Source organism: Arvicanthis niloticus, chromosome 22, assembly GCF_011762505.2.
Source record: "Arvicanthis niloticus isolate mArvNil1 chromosome 22, mArvNil1.pat.X, whole genome shotgun sequence".
In the NCBI taxonomy this organism is placed as follows: Eukaryota; Metazoa; Chordata; class Mammalia; order Rodentia; family Muridae; genus Arvicanthis; species Arvicanthis niloticus.
In genome coordinates, this window is record NC_133429.1 from 42,400,441 (window position 1) to 42,417,411 (window position 16,971).

The following is a 16,971-nucleotide window of genomic DNA, read 5'->3' on the forward strand; positions in this document are numbered from 1 at the left end:
TGGGTCCCTGAATAATTATACCGAGAATAACTACTAAACTACAATGGAGCATGCCTAGGGGACAGAGTCTTTGTGGTCTCGTGGGCTTGAGCTCATTTGTGATGGGCCAAGTATGGTTAGGGATCTAACGTACCTTGCTTTGAGCTTTAGTGGGACATCTTTAAGAAGACCACACATCTCTGACAGGAGGCAATGAAGCAAAGGGTTGACTTGTAGAGCGTATTTAATGTGGGGTTCAGGTAAGGTGAATATAAATTCCGATGTCGATACTGAGGTCCTGAGAAATAAAGCCTCAAGCAGCCCCATCTCAACTCTTACAGTTCTTTTGAGCTAAGACAGACCCTTTCTTCATTCATGCTGCACTTACTCACATTTCTATACCTTCACCCTGTCGTGACCTCTGAAATAAGCAGCTAACGCTCAGTCTCGGCTCGCCTTGCCTTCCTCTTACTCCGCAGACCTTGTAAAGGTTCTCACCATGATGGTGGCTGGTGGCTATGTGTTCACTGGGAGTATCACAGTGGACACTCTTGGGGGAGAGCTTGAAAACTTTCAGACAACAGAGGCCCCATGACCCGTCACCCTGTGACATCATTATCAGCTATAATCTAACTAAAAAGTCTAGAAAACTACCTGTGGGGTGAGGATCTGACTTGGCTTTTGTGCTGTCGAGTTTTACATTGACTTAGTACTAGTTGGAATCATTTGGGAAGAGGGATTGAGAAAAACGCCCCCACTGGATTGGCCTGTGGGCAAGTCTGGGATGTGTTTTCCTAATTAGTGAGTGATGTGGGAAGGCCACTGTTGGTGGACTGAGCAAGCCAGTGAGCAATGTTCCCTGGTAGAGTCTGCATCTGCGCTTGCCTCTGGGTTCCTGCCCTGACTTCTTCCTTCCATGATGGGTTGTGATGAGAAAGTCTAAGAGAAATAAAACACTTCGTTCCCAAGTTGCTTCTTGGCATGCTGTTTTACCAAAACAACCAGAACCCTCAGACAGCTCCCAGAACTCAAGAGGCAGAGGCGGGTGGATCTCTGTACGTTTGGGGTGTGGGGGGTGGGGGTGGGGGGGAAGACAGCTCCCAACTCTCAGGTGTTTGTGGCTTTGACTCACAATAGTTCTAGAATTTTTCATGGCCACATGATAACCTTTCTGGCATTTCAGGTTTGGAAGCCTCAGAGTTCCTCAGTGCAGGGCCGGTAGTCATTACCAAGCTGTTGTCTCTCAAGAGTAGCCTAGGACAAGACCATCGTCTGACTGGGAAAGGGCTGAGTTTTGTCAGAATATTCTTCAGTAGCACGTGACACATCTTCAAGCCCCATGTTAAAATGGTGGGCTACAAGTCAGCTTTGATGAATTCAAGAAACAATGGCTAGGAATCAGTACTGGGTGCTGTCCTATGACTGGCTTGTAAATTCAAACTTCGTTGGGTACCAGTATTGTCCAAAAGTCATCTTACTACTAAAATATGGAAAATGTTAAGAGTCTCTATATCTGGTGAGGTATATGCGTGTTATACGTGGTAGTCTGAATAAGAATGGCCCCCACAGACTCATATATTTGAATGTCTGTTTCTCAGTTGGTGGACTGTCTAGGAAGGCTTAGAAGATGTGTCCTTGTTTGAGGAGGTGTGTCCCTGCAGGTATGCTTTGAGGTTTCAAAAAGCCTTTGTCGGGCTTAGCCTACACTTGCACTTCCAACTGACTGACCACTTGCCTGTAGATTAGGATGTAAATATGTAGCTACTGTTCTAATAAAATGCCTGTCTGCCAACATGATTTCTGCCATGCTGGCCATGAACTAAGCCTCTGAAAGTGTAAGCAAGCCCCCAGTTAAATGCTTTCTTTTATAAAATGTGTGTGTGTGTGTGTGTGTGTGTGTGTGTGTGTGTATTTCACAGAACGGCCCTGAATAAAACTTCTGATCAGTTCTTGGGATCCCAGGAATGTGACTTAGAGACCTAACTGAAAAAAAAGTCTCCAGTATCCCCACTTCTCCCTCAAATAAATAGGTCAACAAAACAAATAAAACCCAAACATTTCAACAACAGATAGTATCATACCCAGATCCAACTGTACATGAGGTTTTGCTTTGTTTTGGATTTCGAAGACAGGATCTCAATTATAGTCTAGGCTACACTGGAACTCACCAGGTAGTCCAGGCTGGCCTTAAACTCACAGTGATTCTCCTGGCTCAGTGTCCCAAATTCTGGGATTACAGAACCAACCACTATGCCTCAGTTGTAGAGATAAGTTTTAAAGGTAAAAAATAAGGGGAAATCGGGAAGGGAAATAATATTTGAAATGTAAACAAATAAAATAACCAATTAAAAATGTGATTTATTTAAAAAAAGTAATCCATGAGCAGTGGGGACCTCTATTCCTCTTTCTCTAGAAACCAACCCTTGACATTTGTTTAAGTGTCACACTGGACTTTTTAGCAGGGCCGAGACACCAACCACATCAGCAGGCCTGCAGCCTCACACCTGCAGTTACAGTGAGAATTTCCAAAGCACACGTTTAGCACAACACACAAAGGAACTGTTGACAATTCTGCTGTGGTGAGGTGAAGGCTGAAGAAATGACCCCATCTTCCTGTCCTCTGGTCTTCAGGAGTCTCAGAAACCTTTCTTTACAGGGAATCTCCAAGTTCCAAAGCCTCCTTGGGCACTAAGGACAGACCAGCTCCTTGGGGAAGTCTGTCCATCCTGTGTATGGTGGGCAGCCATGCTAGAGGTCACAGTAGTCTTTAGGAACCAGAGAAGAGAGACATTTTTTTTATATAAAGAAACTTTATTACCTAATTTCCGTATACAACAAATATTGAAAAAGGCTTTTCAATGAAGTTTTCTTGTCACTTTTCAAAAGTTTTAAACTATCAGAAGAAAAGTTATTAAAAAGGCTTTCTAGGTCAAGAGTCATACACAATCTTCAAAACATGGTACTAATTTTCATCTCCCCCCCACCCCACCCCCGTATTAAACAACGTGGAGAGGCTTTGTTCCAATTGCTTCGTCGTTTGCATTAAGGTTTTAAGTATAAAAAGAAATGAAAAGTTTAAATACTCAGAAATACACTGTATGTTGCTGCTTCCTTCCGATCTGTTCTGTGCACTCCGAGGGATGTGTTTCCTGCCTACTAGTCCATCTCTGCATGGCCCACTGGGCAGTCAGAGCTGGGATGCACACAGGGAAGACTGTGCACCTCCTGTGTTACATGGCAGAACTCCCACAGATCACATACACCTCACCACCTCAGCTCACTGCAGGATTTCCATATCCTGAGAAAGTAAATCTAGTCCTCGACAGCTGGCATTATTGCTCACTGACATTTTAGCAATATATTTCTTTAACATAAGCCAGAAATATACTGAAATTTGATACCACTTAAGCCCCAAAAGCAATCTGGAATTAAACCGTGTGCACTCGTTTTTCTTTCACACACACACACACACACACACACACACACACACACACATATATAAGTTGGTGCTGGAAAAGCTGGCTTTTGTTTAAAAACAAAACAGTTAAAGTTAAAGGGAAACAATATTTTCAGTATTGTTATGGGGTGTGTGTGTGTGTGTGTGTGTGTGTGTGTGTGTGTGTGTGTGTGTGTGTTTAGTGCTATAGTATTATAAAAATGAAGGAAGAGCAACAACCCAAAGTCTCTGGGTAGAGAGAACCTCCTCATTTGTCTTCTTTATCCAAGGGACCCTGGGAAGGCCACCACACAGATGGGACTGGGCTGGAGGCAAACATCTGGGGCCAGGGGCCGCCAATGCTTAGGTGACTTTCCTGTGTGTGCATGGTTGAAAGCATGGGCGTCTCTAGAATTGGGCGATGCTGAAGACTGGGCAGGATGTCAGGACCTTCAGGAGGTACCTGGAGAAGGCCAGAAGTTGCTGGACGTGGCTGTCTCAGCTTGCTTGCCCCAGCTTTTATTGCTTCACACTGTGTCTGTGACTGCCACACGTCCATTCTCCTGGTAGTCACCAGGAACAGATGCCACTCTTCATCAAAAATTTAGAAACCTAAGTGTCTTTAAAAGCCACATTTCAGGATCGGCACTCAAAATCACAATGCTTATTGGTGAGACAGCACCTGTAACTGCTATCATCTTCGTTCAACCCTATGAAAACCTCACGCCACCACACAGAGCTTCTGCAAGCAGCACCTGCCATGTTGCTACAAGATAACGGTCTGGCTTTTGCTGACTGTTTCCATACCAACCAACAAAGTTCACCTCTGCTTCTTCCCATTGCAAACTTGGGCCTGCTCTGTGCAATTACAACCAGATCAGTGGGATTTTTACAATCCTGATCTTATTCATTGTACAGCAATATAGTAATGTTGCCCTGAGAGTATCAATGTATTTTATAAAGATATGAGTCCTAATGTATACACGAAGATATAGGCACAACGGGGCTAAATGGCTTGTCTCTTGTACACGCCGTGAAGTGTGGCCCTTGGGCCTGACTATCCTGTCTTAATCCCCACCATCCTCACACGGACCTACTGGTGCTATGCCACAGTCGGTTTAGGTGCAGTGCCTTCGAGATCCTGTTTGCCTTTTTGCACAGCGTGGGATTATTTATTGCTCAGGATTTCGTGCTTGGTCTTCTCTGATCTTTCTCTTTCCTACCGCCTTGATGAAGTGTGTTGTCTCTAATATTTTATTTTGCACTGGGGAAATCTTCTAAAATGCTCATCCAGATGAAGTTCACATGCGGCATGTGGAGAAAGGCTTACGCAGAGGCAATGGGCAAGCATTCTTCTTTGGCGAACTTTGGACAAAAATGGGGCCCAGCATTTTACACTTGTCTCGCATTCTGCTGTTTCCAATGGAAAATAATATAAAATAAAGACCTGCCCAGAGGTAAGGTTTGCGTCTCTGCCACAACCTTCAGCGAGCCCTCTCACATCTGGCAACAATGTAACATAAGGAACGACTTCAGACCTTCACACCCTTCTAGTGAGAAAAAACAACCTTAGCTCAGACTTTCCACCCAGCCTAGCAGTCCACAGCAGCACTCCGTCTTTATCATAGCGGCCACATGTCTAGATGCTCTCTTTGCCTTTCCCAGCTCTCCTCTCAGCTCCTGAGCAGCAGCTCCCTGATTTCACTAAATGGCCTCCACCTCTTAATCCAAAGGGGGTACCCACAAGGACAAAACTTAAAGGAAGGTATGCGTTGGAAGAAAACGATGCCAAGGCTACTTAGAAGCTTAAGAAAATGCTCCACAAAGCTAATCTCCATTTGCAAAACCTACACACAGTTCTGGACCTAGTCAACAGCAAAATACATGGACGGGCAGAACTGCCATGGGGGGGGGGGAGCATTTTCAATAGCATTAACTGCCCTTATAGCTTCTGGAAAAAAAATAGCTCTGTTAAGATAAACCATTTTTGGTTTTTCAATCAGCTGTGCATTAAGTACACTTTGTTTCCACCGCCGCCCCTGATTCTACAGCTCAGCTCTGTCTGCTGCTGCTGTTGCTGCTGCTGGGCTGCCACTCTCTTTGCTGCTGCCTCCTTCTGCCTCACTGCCACCGGCGGGAGTGAAGGACAAGGATGCCGAGTTGATGCAGTATCTTTTGCCAGTCGGACGAGGTCCATCGTCAAAAATGTGCCCAAGATGAGCACCGCACTGTAAGAGAAAAAGGATGCTTTAGACACGCCTGCACAAAGTGGGCTTTGAGGGGAATGCACGGAAGTAGTCGGAGTCGATGATGGCCTCAGTAGGAATGACAGAAAGCATCCTGGACCATTTCTAATCTACCTGTCAATAGCTGAAGAGATGGTTCCAGACAGGCTTTGTACCACATGCCGAAAATAAAAAACACTGGAATTGTGCATATCAGAAATCATTTGGGAGCCACTGTATTATGTTTTGATCTGTGAACTCTCTCAGTCAGCTGGAAATTGACTGCAGTAATTTTATGAATTGAATTGACCCGTGATCTCCTCTTGTACAAAACAGGGCAGAATGAAATCTCATCCCCCTGGCATGACTTTTGGCTTTGGCTGGGTGGGTTTCAGATATGCTGAAGCCCTACTGTAAAAGATACCCTTAACTGGCCGTGACAGAGGTGATGGTTGTTTCCATGGGCGGTAAGACTTAACATCAGCCCTGGATGTTCTTGGAGCCCAGGGAAGCAGTGGCAAGACTCGGGAGATTTATGTCACAGTCACCAAAGCTGCAAACAAGGCAGATGGGACGTCTCCAGCCCGCACCATGGCTTGCTTTCTAGCTTCCAATAGGTGGACTGTCATGCTGGCTTTTCTTTTCACAAACGAAGTTTGGTGGAGAAGGCAGAGCTGGTTCACTTAAACCTAAGCTCTTGACTATTCGGAATACTGAGGAAGGTGAGGGTTAGAAGGAAAGACGGCTGCTTGTGTTACATCTAAGGGAGATGTGATTTGAATGCCGATGTGTTTTTAGATGTCTCCACCAAAGGCTGACTACTGGATACATGTCTACAGTACTGTTTAGAGGCCGAGTATAGCCCCAGATGGTACCACACACCACATGCACACACCCCCCACTTCTTCTTAGCAGGGACAGGGTATGTCAATGGAGAGATTGGTGCACCACCTCCAACAGGCTTTGGAAACACAGAACTCACTGTGCGGCCGAGGAAGTCAATGGCTGGACTAAATGATTTCCGCAGAATTCCATATAACTGACAGTTCTGGAGTACCTGTTATGTGCCTGGCACTGTTCTAGACTCTGGGGATTCAGGTAACAATCTCTGGCCTCTGAGTGCTTACCTGTCAGTGGGAGATACTGACAATAACCAAAAAAAAAAAAAACCAACCAATCAACCAAACAAACCCCATATGGTGTGGTCAGTAGAAATTAGCTGGGAAAGGAAAAGGGAGAAGACGTAGATGGGGTGGGGGGAGGGAAAGTATCAAGGTGTAGAGGGGCCTCCTAGGTGGCTTTGGAAACAAATGTGAAGGAAGTGGCTGTCTGAGTGGGAGAGGAAGAAGTGAGGATTAAGGTTAAAGCAGGACAGAAATGGCTCATAGGTGATTTGTTCATTCCTCCCACTGAGCTGTTTATAGAACACGTATAAACTAAGAAGAGTGAAGAACTCGAAAGAGGGTGGGATGAAGAGAGAGATGATGTAAGATGCTCCTCAGAGTGGAAACACCCAAAGTCTCAGTTTTCCCTCTGCAGGTGCTAAGCTCGGTGCTAAGGGCTCTCCGGTTTCTAATAAACAGTACCAATACCGGCTTCGGCTCCCCGGCACTTCTGTGTTAAAGGTACATCCTCATGTTACCGCCAACATTACCATGTCAGTTTATTAAAGAACTAAAAATGAACCCAAACTGGTTTGATCTGTTGCCTGGAAAAAAAAAAAATACGAAACAAACCTAAGAAAACAAACCTTGAATTATTTTACCACAGTCTGTGCAGGTTTAGGAAATCTCACATTGCCTTTCCTTTCCATCAACAATAGAGGCCAACAGGTATCCACAGCTGAGATGCACCTTAAGACTCCCTAGACTCACCCTGTGACACAGGGAAAGACCTATTTCTGCTGCCGAAGCATGTAGGTGTGCGCTGACAGGAACTAGCGTTCTGTGACTGGTACAGTTACTGATCTCACACGCAAGTCTGGCACTTTGATCACTTAGGCATCTGAGGGAAGTTTGCAGAGGAAAGCCCAAGGTGAGGTGTGTGAGCATGCACATCAGTCATTATTGAGAGAACACAGCTTTCTGGGCAAAATAAAGAGATTGCTTCCATTCATTAACTGTCGTTTGAGTGTATGAGCCTGCCTCCCTATTGGAACAGTGTGGTAAGGACAGATTTAATGCTGGTTAGAAGTTATGTGGTCTTCTTAACTCTCCTATATTTTTCAGTAGCTACATGATGGTGGTTCAATCTAGTGAAGTAAGTTGATTTTCAATATGTCCTTTTATTTGCTAACTAGGGACTGGTCCTTTGACTAAACAGAAAGGGGCATTTCACTTCAAAATGTATCCCTGGTACAGGCAAAAGGAACTGAGAAAAGACACAGTTAGGAGAAGACAACAGTTCTCTGCAAGCAAACATGGGTTAGGATAGTGTTGTGCCAGGAAACATTCATGAACCCCAAAAGATGGTCAAGGAGCCCATTCCAATGCAGTCGCATCAGGGTCTCTTTATTCAAGCTCCAGCTTGGGTCACACCACTGTCTCTGACGCATCAGAATGGGAGAGGGCAGCCCTAAACTTGGTTTCAGGCAAGCTTTTATAGAGACAAGTAAGGGGTATCTAGACTGGCACACATCTGATTTGGGGGTGGGGGGTGGTTGGGGATTTCGGCCTTTAACATAATTGGCTGGTGCTGGGAGCCAAACCATAAACTTAACTTCTGTGTGTTTTCTGATAGGTGGTTGTTAGGAAGTGAAGTGTCAGGGGCAGGCTTGTAACCTGGGAGTGCAGATTTGTTGGGAAATAACTTGGAAACTGGTGCTAGAGACAGGTCTTGTGGGGTAGCCTGGAAACTGGTGCTAGGTACTGGCCTGTTAACTTGAGTTCGAACTTAGGTCAGGTTCTCTAAGATGGAGTCTGAACCCAAAAGATCTGGCCTCTCAATAAAGCAGTGCCCCAAAAACAATGGAGGTGACCTCGGGGTGCCCATCACAATATGCTTTAAAAGGCTCACAGCACACCAGGTCACAGAGGGTGGCATGGTTGTTCACTTCTGTCTCTGCCACCACAGCGGTGCCTGCCATTCACTGCCTGCCATTTCTCAGGGAAAACTAGCCACACAGTATGCCATGTCCTCTCAGGTATACTGGTCTGGGTTTGAGAGTATGCGAGCCCAAAGGGAGCGCACATGGAGCCCATTCTCTCCAGCTTCTGGCGGAGCCAGAGGCTCAGATGATGGATGGAAGTTGTCAGTGATACATTGTTTCCTTAGCCGCCTGCGAGCTCTTGCCTCCTTGGCCCCAGCCAATTGGCAATGCACTGGGATCACTCAGCACACCTGGTAGTAACTGAAACAAACTGGTTGCCTGATGAAGAAATCTCTGAAGCCTGCTGTTAGTGATTTCATCCAGGGATAGACTCTCTGGTGTGCTCTCTCAGTTCTTTCAGGCGTTTATGCAGCTCTTTATTTTACAGAGAAACACTGCACCTGAGTATTCTAGTCATCAGTCCAAAGGTGCAGGTGAAAACGGTTCAAAAGGAAACAGTGATTCTCACAGGAATCCTTTCCCATTCTACAGGGTTCGGGGAGGGAACCTGCAGAGAACCCTGAGACAGGACATCCTAGGGAAAAGACCAAGAATCAAACTTAACTCTGACTGCAATTTCCAGCTGTGCCCCTGAGAAAACACAAACAGTGCACTCTCCACAGATGCATAGCTCCGCACTGAGGTATTTCCCACGATCCTCCGGGCCTTTCTCATAGGATGCTTGGGCTTTTTTTTTTTTTTTTTTTTTTTGCTGTCAGCTTCTCTTAAGTGTTTGATCTGCAAAATGAAGCACTTTCAAAGCTAGGCCTTTTACACTTGGGCACATGGGCTTGAGAAGGGAACGCTGAAAAGAGTTTTCAGAAGAAAAGCGATTTACTTTGCCATTAGTACTGTTTCCTCGCACGGTTCCTGAGGACACCTGTGGGCAAGCAGGAGCTCTTGCTTCTCTGTGCTTGCGATATTAATCTTTTGTCAAGGAAATGGTTGTGAACTCACCAGGTTTGTGTTACGGTTTTACAGATAGACCAAGTTAAGCGAGGGCATCTTCAATTATCAGCGATATAGTTGTCATCTACGGAAGATGACTAAGGCTTGAAGGTTCGCTACGAAATGGCTTGGCTTTGGAAACTTTGTGTTTGTGGATATTCACCTTTCTGTTGATTTCGTTGATGAGATAAATTAATAATGGTCTAAAACAAATGTAAAGGACACTATGACAGCCCTGGCAGTAACACAGTCAGCACAACCTGAGTGAGCTTGGATTTGATGGGTACCTTCAAGATTATTAAAGAAAGTTAGGTCATTTCTTAGTTTTCCACTCACTCTAGATGTACAATTCTGACCTGAGGAAGGAAGAATTCCCAAGTATGAAAGACGGACTTTGCTGGACTATTGACCATTCCAAGATTACCTCTTTGACTGACTTTTAAGCTCCTGACAGTGCTGCTTACTTACTAGCTGGGGACCTGGGGACTCTCAGAGCCTCTGAACCCAGAAGAGAAGCTCAGTGCTTCCCTCAGCTTAAAGACAAAGCCTTTTGAGGGCAGAGTCATTCTGGTAATGCCACAGGAGGAGGTGGAGACAGAGCTTGGGAGAAACAGGTCCCTGCCCCTCTTCAGAACAACAAAGACAACAAGCCTTCTCCACAGGGCCAAGCACTGGATGCCTTCTGTGAGAATTATCCGATTTTGACATCATCTCTTTGATCACCTCAGGATACTTTTATAAAAGCCTTTCCTGAACTCTTGCTGATGTTATCTCTACCCGGGAGTAGGAAAGAAAGATTATTCCAACCTTGAATTACAGGAACTAGACACTAATCAGAAATTGGGGGCTCGGGAAGGCTAATACCTCTCTGGTCTCAGTTTTCCAGTGCCTTTAGAATTTTTTAAGAGAACTTAGAATTAAAGACAGGTTATGAGTGAAAAGAAAGCAAGTGCATAAGAGACTTGAAAGCAGATTTTTAGAAGAGGGCACCTCAGAGGCTGGTAAGGATGGCTCATTGGGTAAAGTCATTCGCCACCAAGCCATGGGAGGACATGGCTTCAATCCCTGGAATTCACAAATTTTAAGGAGAAACGTTACTTCTGCACATTGTTCTCTGACATCCACACACAGATTGTGGTGTGTGTGCATTTGAGAAGGAGTACACGCATGCACACATACACATACACAGAGACAGAGAGAGAGACAGACAGACAGAGAGCTATGAGCCTTAAGAAAGGTTTACTAGTTACTATGTCCCCACACTACAGATTACAGAGTATCATCCTGCCTACAGTATATCGTCCATCAAACTTTTTAGATTCTTGAGTAGATCATCTCAATTGGTTTTGTGACAGTTATAATATTGTCTGTTACAATTCAATTTAATTAAAAACTGAATCACATTAAAGCAGATGCTGGGGGAATCGTGGCATTTTTAAACACTTCTTCCAATTCGCCTCTTTACAGTGTCTCCCCCCGCCCCCCCACACACACCCCTATCCAAAAGAGAGTTCTGGAATCCACTTAGATTGCCTAGATGCAAGTCTGAGCTCTGGCATGAGCACTAGACAACTTTATTCAGACTCAACTGCTTTTCCTGGGCCTCAGTTTCCCCATCTGTAAAAATGAAAACAAGCTTCTCATGGCCACTAACCAGGCGAGCACTAGAAATTGCTGCAGTACAGACAGGGCCCCAGTACAATAAAATTAGAGTCTCTGGGCATCAAACCCGGCAGTAGAGAGTTTCACCTTCATGATCAGACCCATTTCTCAGAGGAGATCAAACTGAAAACATGCACTAGATGGATGAAGAATTATGCTTTTCAAGGAAGAGGGAGGTCTTCATACGTGGAAGATGGTATACTTGGTGACCCTACTTTTTATGAAAACAGAAATTCTCAGAGTGTATTATCTTACATGTGTGAAATTGTCAAAGAACAAACTTGGAACAAAGTTAGTAATGGAGAAAAAAACCAACAACACAAGTTCATTGGATGTGCAGGTTCAGAGAAGCACCCTTCCCTCTTGGCAATAAAATGCCATTTTCTCTAAGAATCTTGCACCTGCTGAAGATGAGAGATTGGACAAAGGGCAGCAGAGTTCCGGGGGAAGCCCCCATGGTGGCCGCTCTTCCTGCAGTGGCCCAACCGTACCTCCCTTTACTTGATCTGTGCAAAAACATCTTCCAACAACAGTCTTGGGTACCAGAGTAAATGTCAGTAATACAGAACTCTGAGTCCATCTTTCACTTGTTTGGGGCAGATATGAACTTGTGATGGTTTGTATATGCTTGGCCCAGGGAGTGGCACTATTAGAATCTGTGGCTTTATTGGAGTAGGTGTGTCACTGTGCATGTGGGCTCTAAGATCCTCATCCTAGCTGCCTGGAAGGGAGTATTCTGCTAGCAGCCTTCAGATGAAGATGGAGAACTCTCAGCTCCTCCTGCACCATGCCTGCCTGGATGCTGCCATGTTCCTGCCTTGATGATAATGGACTGAACCTCTGAACCTGTAAGCCAGCCCCAATTAAATGTTGTCTTTTGTAAGACTTCCATTGGTCATGGTGTCTGCTCACAGCAGTAAAACCCTAACTAAGACAGAACTGAACTCTTTACTGTAGCATACGCCATGGCTCCCTCTCTGTACAGGTGTCTGATCTATGTCTCTGTAGCATACGCTACATATGGCTCCTTCTCTCTACAGGAGATTCAGCTGTGTCTCTTCGTTAGCCACCAACGAGTTTGAGTCTCTCGACACATTAACTATTCTCACATCCCTCTCAAATACCCCTGCTTTCATCCATATAGGCAGCAGCATCAGTTTGGTTATAGAAGAACAGGCCAAGACTAACTAGAGCATCCTTGGAAATAAACATAAATACATACACTGGCAGAAACACAGAAAGAACTGTCTTAGCTCGTTCTTCTCTCTGACTAGCCTAACTCATACTTCTGACAGCTTCCCTCCAGCCCGTACCCAGGAAAAGCCATTCCCCAGATCTTCACAGCCTGTGTGTGGGTTAGAGGCATTAGAGACATTATGAATAAAGACTGGATAATAGCCTGCGGGGGAGACATCAGTACATTAGGCTACACAAGGTTAGATAATGAAATCTTCATTCATCCCCCACCCCCAGCCCCCCATGCTTCATTCACCGTTATAGTGAGAAGGCTCGGCTGATTTCATGACTTCCAATTGGCAGGTAAGGAGACTAAGTCAATTACTAATAGAAAAAAAATCTCAGGCCCCCGCCTTCACGATGTAAGTAAAAATAAAATGAAAAAAAAAATTTCCCCTACCAATGATTGTTTAATATTGTTGAAGCCAAGGACTGACATAGTGTTAGTGTTGGTAAAATTCTGAAGAGGATGGTATCATTCAGACATTAAAAAGAACCTGCTGCTGGTGTCTGTCCCTCTTAAGAACAGCCCCTTGGCCTTGGGTACTATAAGGACCACAAGAAGCCTTGGGAGTATTTGCAGCAGAGAGTGAGCCACCTGCTGGGGATGCAGGAGGAGTCAACTCACCTGAGAACAGCTTGCTTCCACCCTGTGCATCCCGTAGGAAAAATCATCTGTGAACTCGATGGCCTCGGAACTGATCACATCATGGAAGGAAGGCCAGCCTGGGGCAGAACGGGCGCGCGGACCAAAAGAGAAGAGACAAAACCTTGGGTTAGAAGGCGATTCTCAAGAACGGTGCAGCCAATGAAGTGAAGCCTTAGCTTGTGACCAGGACTTCTTCAAGCTGGAAGAAAAAGCCAAAAGCTGGAAGAGAGGAGAGTAAGATCACAGAGAAGCCTAACCCCTTCCTCACATGGGATGGAGCCATTGCGTTTCCCGAGACTGTCTTGAATCATCTGACAGTTTCTGCGAGCGTCGAAATTTAGAAATCTCTCTGTGGCTACTTTCTCTTGTTTTGAGGCATGACTTAGAAGCGCTATTGATCTTCCACTGGGGCAGTTTCTAAAACCACCAATTGGTTTGGATGTTAACATTTCAGCTATTCCATACTTCTTTGGAAAATTATGTGTTTGGTTTTTTTTTTCCGATTCTAAGTTTCATATGGTTAAGATAAAAGAGATGGCTAGCCTAGCCACTATCTCTAATTTCTTTCCTACTCTGAAGAGTATCTAGCACACAGCATGTATCTCACAGGTGAAAGTCTTACTCACTGCCTAGGGAAAGTTCAGAGAGTGGCATGCCCAGGCATGTAGAGACAGCATCTTTCTCTCTCATTTTCATGAATCATAGTCAAAAAAACAAAAACAAAAAAAACAAAAACAAAAAAACCCACACACTTTCTCAGAAACTCTTGGTGAGTAGAGGACACAGTTTGGTTTGCTTGGTTTTGTTTTTGTAGCATTTCTTCCAAAGATGTGTGGAGGTCCTGAAGTCTGAAAGCCCAAAGGATGACAGGAGTAAGAAGCTGAGGAACTGCTGGTGTCACTACAATTTCTCATGCCAGTTTGCTTTTGTAAAGAGGACAGTGGCCACCACATTCACTGGTGACGTTAACAAAGGAGGTTGTGTTGTTGTGTGTCTCGGGGAAGTGAGTTGCAACAGAAAGTGAATCCACTGGAAAGGTAAGTCCTTCACGACAATCAAGCTAAGAAGGACCGTTGCCCGGGAATAAATCGTCCTATGACAGGGAGCCTGCAGCGATGACAGCTCTTTGAAAGCGGAATTCCCTCCTCATGTGTAAGTATTTAAAGGAGGAACTCTTCGGTGCTGTAAAAATCCTCAAAGGAAACCCTGCCCCCACTGCTAATAATGAGGGGAGTGCTTCAAAGAGCGATAGGCAAAGGCTGAAGCAATCTGCGTCTTGTTGAGAAAATTATCTTGCACTGAGGGGTGGGGGGAGGGAAGTGTGTTTATGTCAGTTTTGACATTAAAGAAAGATCATCTATCCTCCTTTCTCTGGGCTTTTCCTTCTGGTCTCCTCATCCAGCTAAACATCATTTGTTTTGGATGTGTTCCATGCACTTTTTAAAAGGAAAGTCATGTGCAAACCTGTATAAACAGTGAGCTCCCTCCGCCCCCCAGTACACCCCGCTTTGTTTCTATTTGATGAGCTTGGATTCCGGCCTATTTTCATTTCATTTCAAAGAACATAAACTGTACTTTTTTTTTTTTTTTTAGATCTCAGCCTACTAGTATCGAGATTTGTCTTATTTTTAATAAATAGAGTCTCCCTTGGAGGAATTCTCATCTCAACATAGCAAATAAACCCAGAGGCTACAAGGAAAACAGACAACTCGGAGGGCAATGGTTCTGCTTTGATTCCGGGCTATCTGCAATTGTATCTTAGCACTTCTTGTACAGTAGAGAGCAAGTTCAGGGTACGCTCACTGACATGTCTGACCCAAAGCAAATGATCCAAATTCTTACCACTAACTTGTCCCTCTGTGCTTGCTATATACACTACAATAGGTTGTTTTTAAACTACAATAAAACTAATTCCACTCTTACCCACAATGCAGTTTGATACAGCTGTTCTGAGGCTACTCCACCTTCAACCAAACAGTGGCCTGATGCTCCTCAAATAGTGTGGACAAAGTTTAGAATATTCACTTTAATTTTCTGTGAAAATCTCTTTCCCCTCTTTCCTCAAAAAAAAAAAATTTTTTTTTTAAAGGAACAATTAGTTGAAATTAGCAATTGGTTATAAATAAGCCAAACACTGAGTCCATCTTACGGTGTCCACAAAATGTGACCCTCATTCTCTGTTATCAACAAGGATAATACAGAGCTTCCACCTCCCTCCATTCACCCTCTGCTCCTAAGTTAAGAGTTCAAAACCACAGTGAGGTGGCTACATGATCAGTCAGTAGACAACAGTAGAAACTTGGACACAATTCTGTCCATTGAAAGGTAATTCCAAATATGTTATCTGAGTGTAGACTTAAGTTCTTTTTTTTTTTTTTTTTTTTTTTTTTTTTTTGGTTTTTTGAGACAGGGTTTCTCTGTGTAGCCCTGGCTGTCCTGGAACTCACTCTGTAGACCAGGCTGGCCTCAAACTCAGAAATCGCCTGCCTCTACCTCCCAAGTGCTGGGATTAAAGGCGTGTGCCACCACCGCCCGGCTAGACTTAAGTTCAAACACACTAAATTTCAGTTGGGCTTGGGTAATGTTTAGTGATGACAACTATATCTGAGCACAGTTTTGGATGAAGGTCTGTGAGTTTAGGGTATACTTGCTCTTGTCTCTCTCTAAGTATAAATATTTCACGTTTTGTTAAGTTAGGGGTTTTCTGTAGCCTGCACCCGTTCACCCCCCTGACCAGGCTTTACCTGCTTAGCTATACCAAGACAAATAACACTCTCGGGAAGCCTCCTGCTGACAGTTGTTTGAGGCTTAGATTCCTAATCCTTGACATCTTCAGTGTAACTTTTATCTCATTTTTTAAAAGGATGACTCTCAACTCTCCTTCAAAGACCCCATTTGGTTACAATCTAGTCTTCCATAAGTTTTAGTAATCAACCAAATAGGTCCTCGTAGCAGAAAATCACACGATGCAGATGCCTCATCAGGAAAATTTTCCTTTCAATCCCCACCTACCTACAGGCAACCGTGATTTATAGTTTTCCTGCTTGATTCCTTTTTAAAAGTGTTTATTCCAGTTATCTCTTGATTTGCCCACTTTAAACGTGTGCTTTTTTGAGCGACTAGCCACTTCGAGACAGCCACCAGCTGAGTCCTCAGCACTCAGACACTACAGGTGACTGCTGTTCTGTGGACAGCACAGACACACAGAGCATCCTCCCATGGTTTCAACACTGCAGAAGACTTCGGCCACTAGAGAACACGGTGCTATGGATAGCCAGACACATGGGACATTCTCACCATGATTTCCACAGTGCAGAAGGCTTCAACCACTAGATCAGGCTATTTTAGATGTTTTAAATCGATTCCTTTGATGAAAGATGGAAATTTCGTATTCTATCTGGAACCAGAATATGAGTTCAATAACGTCAGCAGTTTGTTCTGGGCAATACTAAATTTCCAACCACCCAGCATGGTGCCTGCAGACACAAACACCAGTACTCCAAACACCAGGTGCTGAAGGAAGGAAGGGATGGAAGGATGGCTTGTATGTACTTCAGGATGACACTGCTTGATTCCCCACTCTGTGAGAAGACCCTCAGTCTGCGCTTAAACCTTCTGTGCTTTTCCTTCACACAGACTTTAAAGGCTGAAAATGAATGGACGGTACTTGTTTAGTCTACGTATCCTTGCTCACGAGAGAGCTAGACTGTTAGGATTACATTTTCCCCTCCTGTGTTGAACAGTCAAA

General features: G+C 44.5%; 1 protein-coding gene across 1 annotated transcript in view; it reads right to left on the bottom strand.

Annotated features, from left to right (window-relative positions):
* Positions 1–3,442: 3,442 nt before the first annotated feature.
* Msrb3 (methionine sulfoxide reductase B3) overlaps positions 3,443–16,971 on the bottom strand; it is a 114,873-nt gene continuing 101,344 nt past the window's right edge. The window contains exons 6-7 of the mRNA XM_076920347.1: positions 13,203–13,300; positions 3,443–5,643 (exon numbers count right to left, since the gene is read on the bottom strand). Of these exons, the coding sequence (XP_076776462.1) occupies positions 5,461–5,643; positions 13,203–13,300 (281 nt within the window). The 3' untranslated portion in view covers positions 3,443–5,460. The remainder of the gene's footprint in view (positions 5,644–13,202; positions 13,301–16,971) is intronic.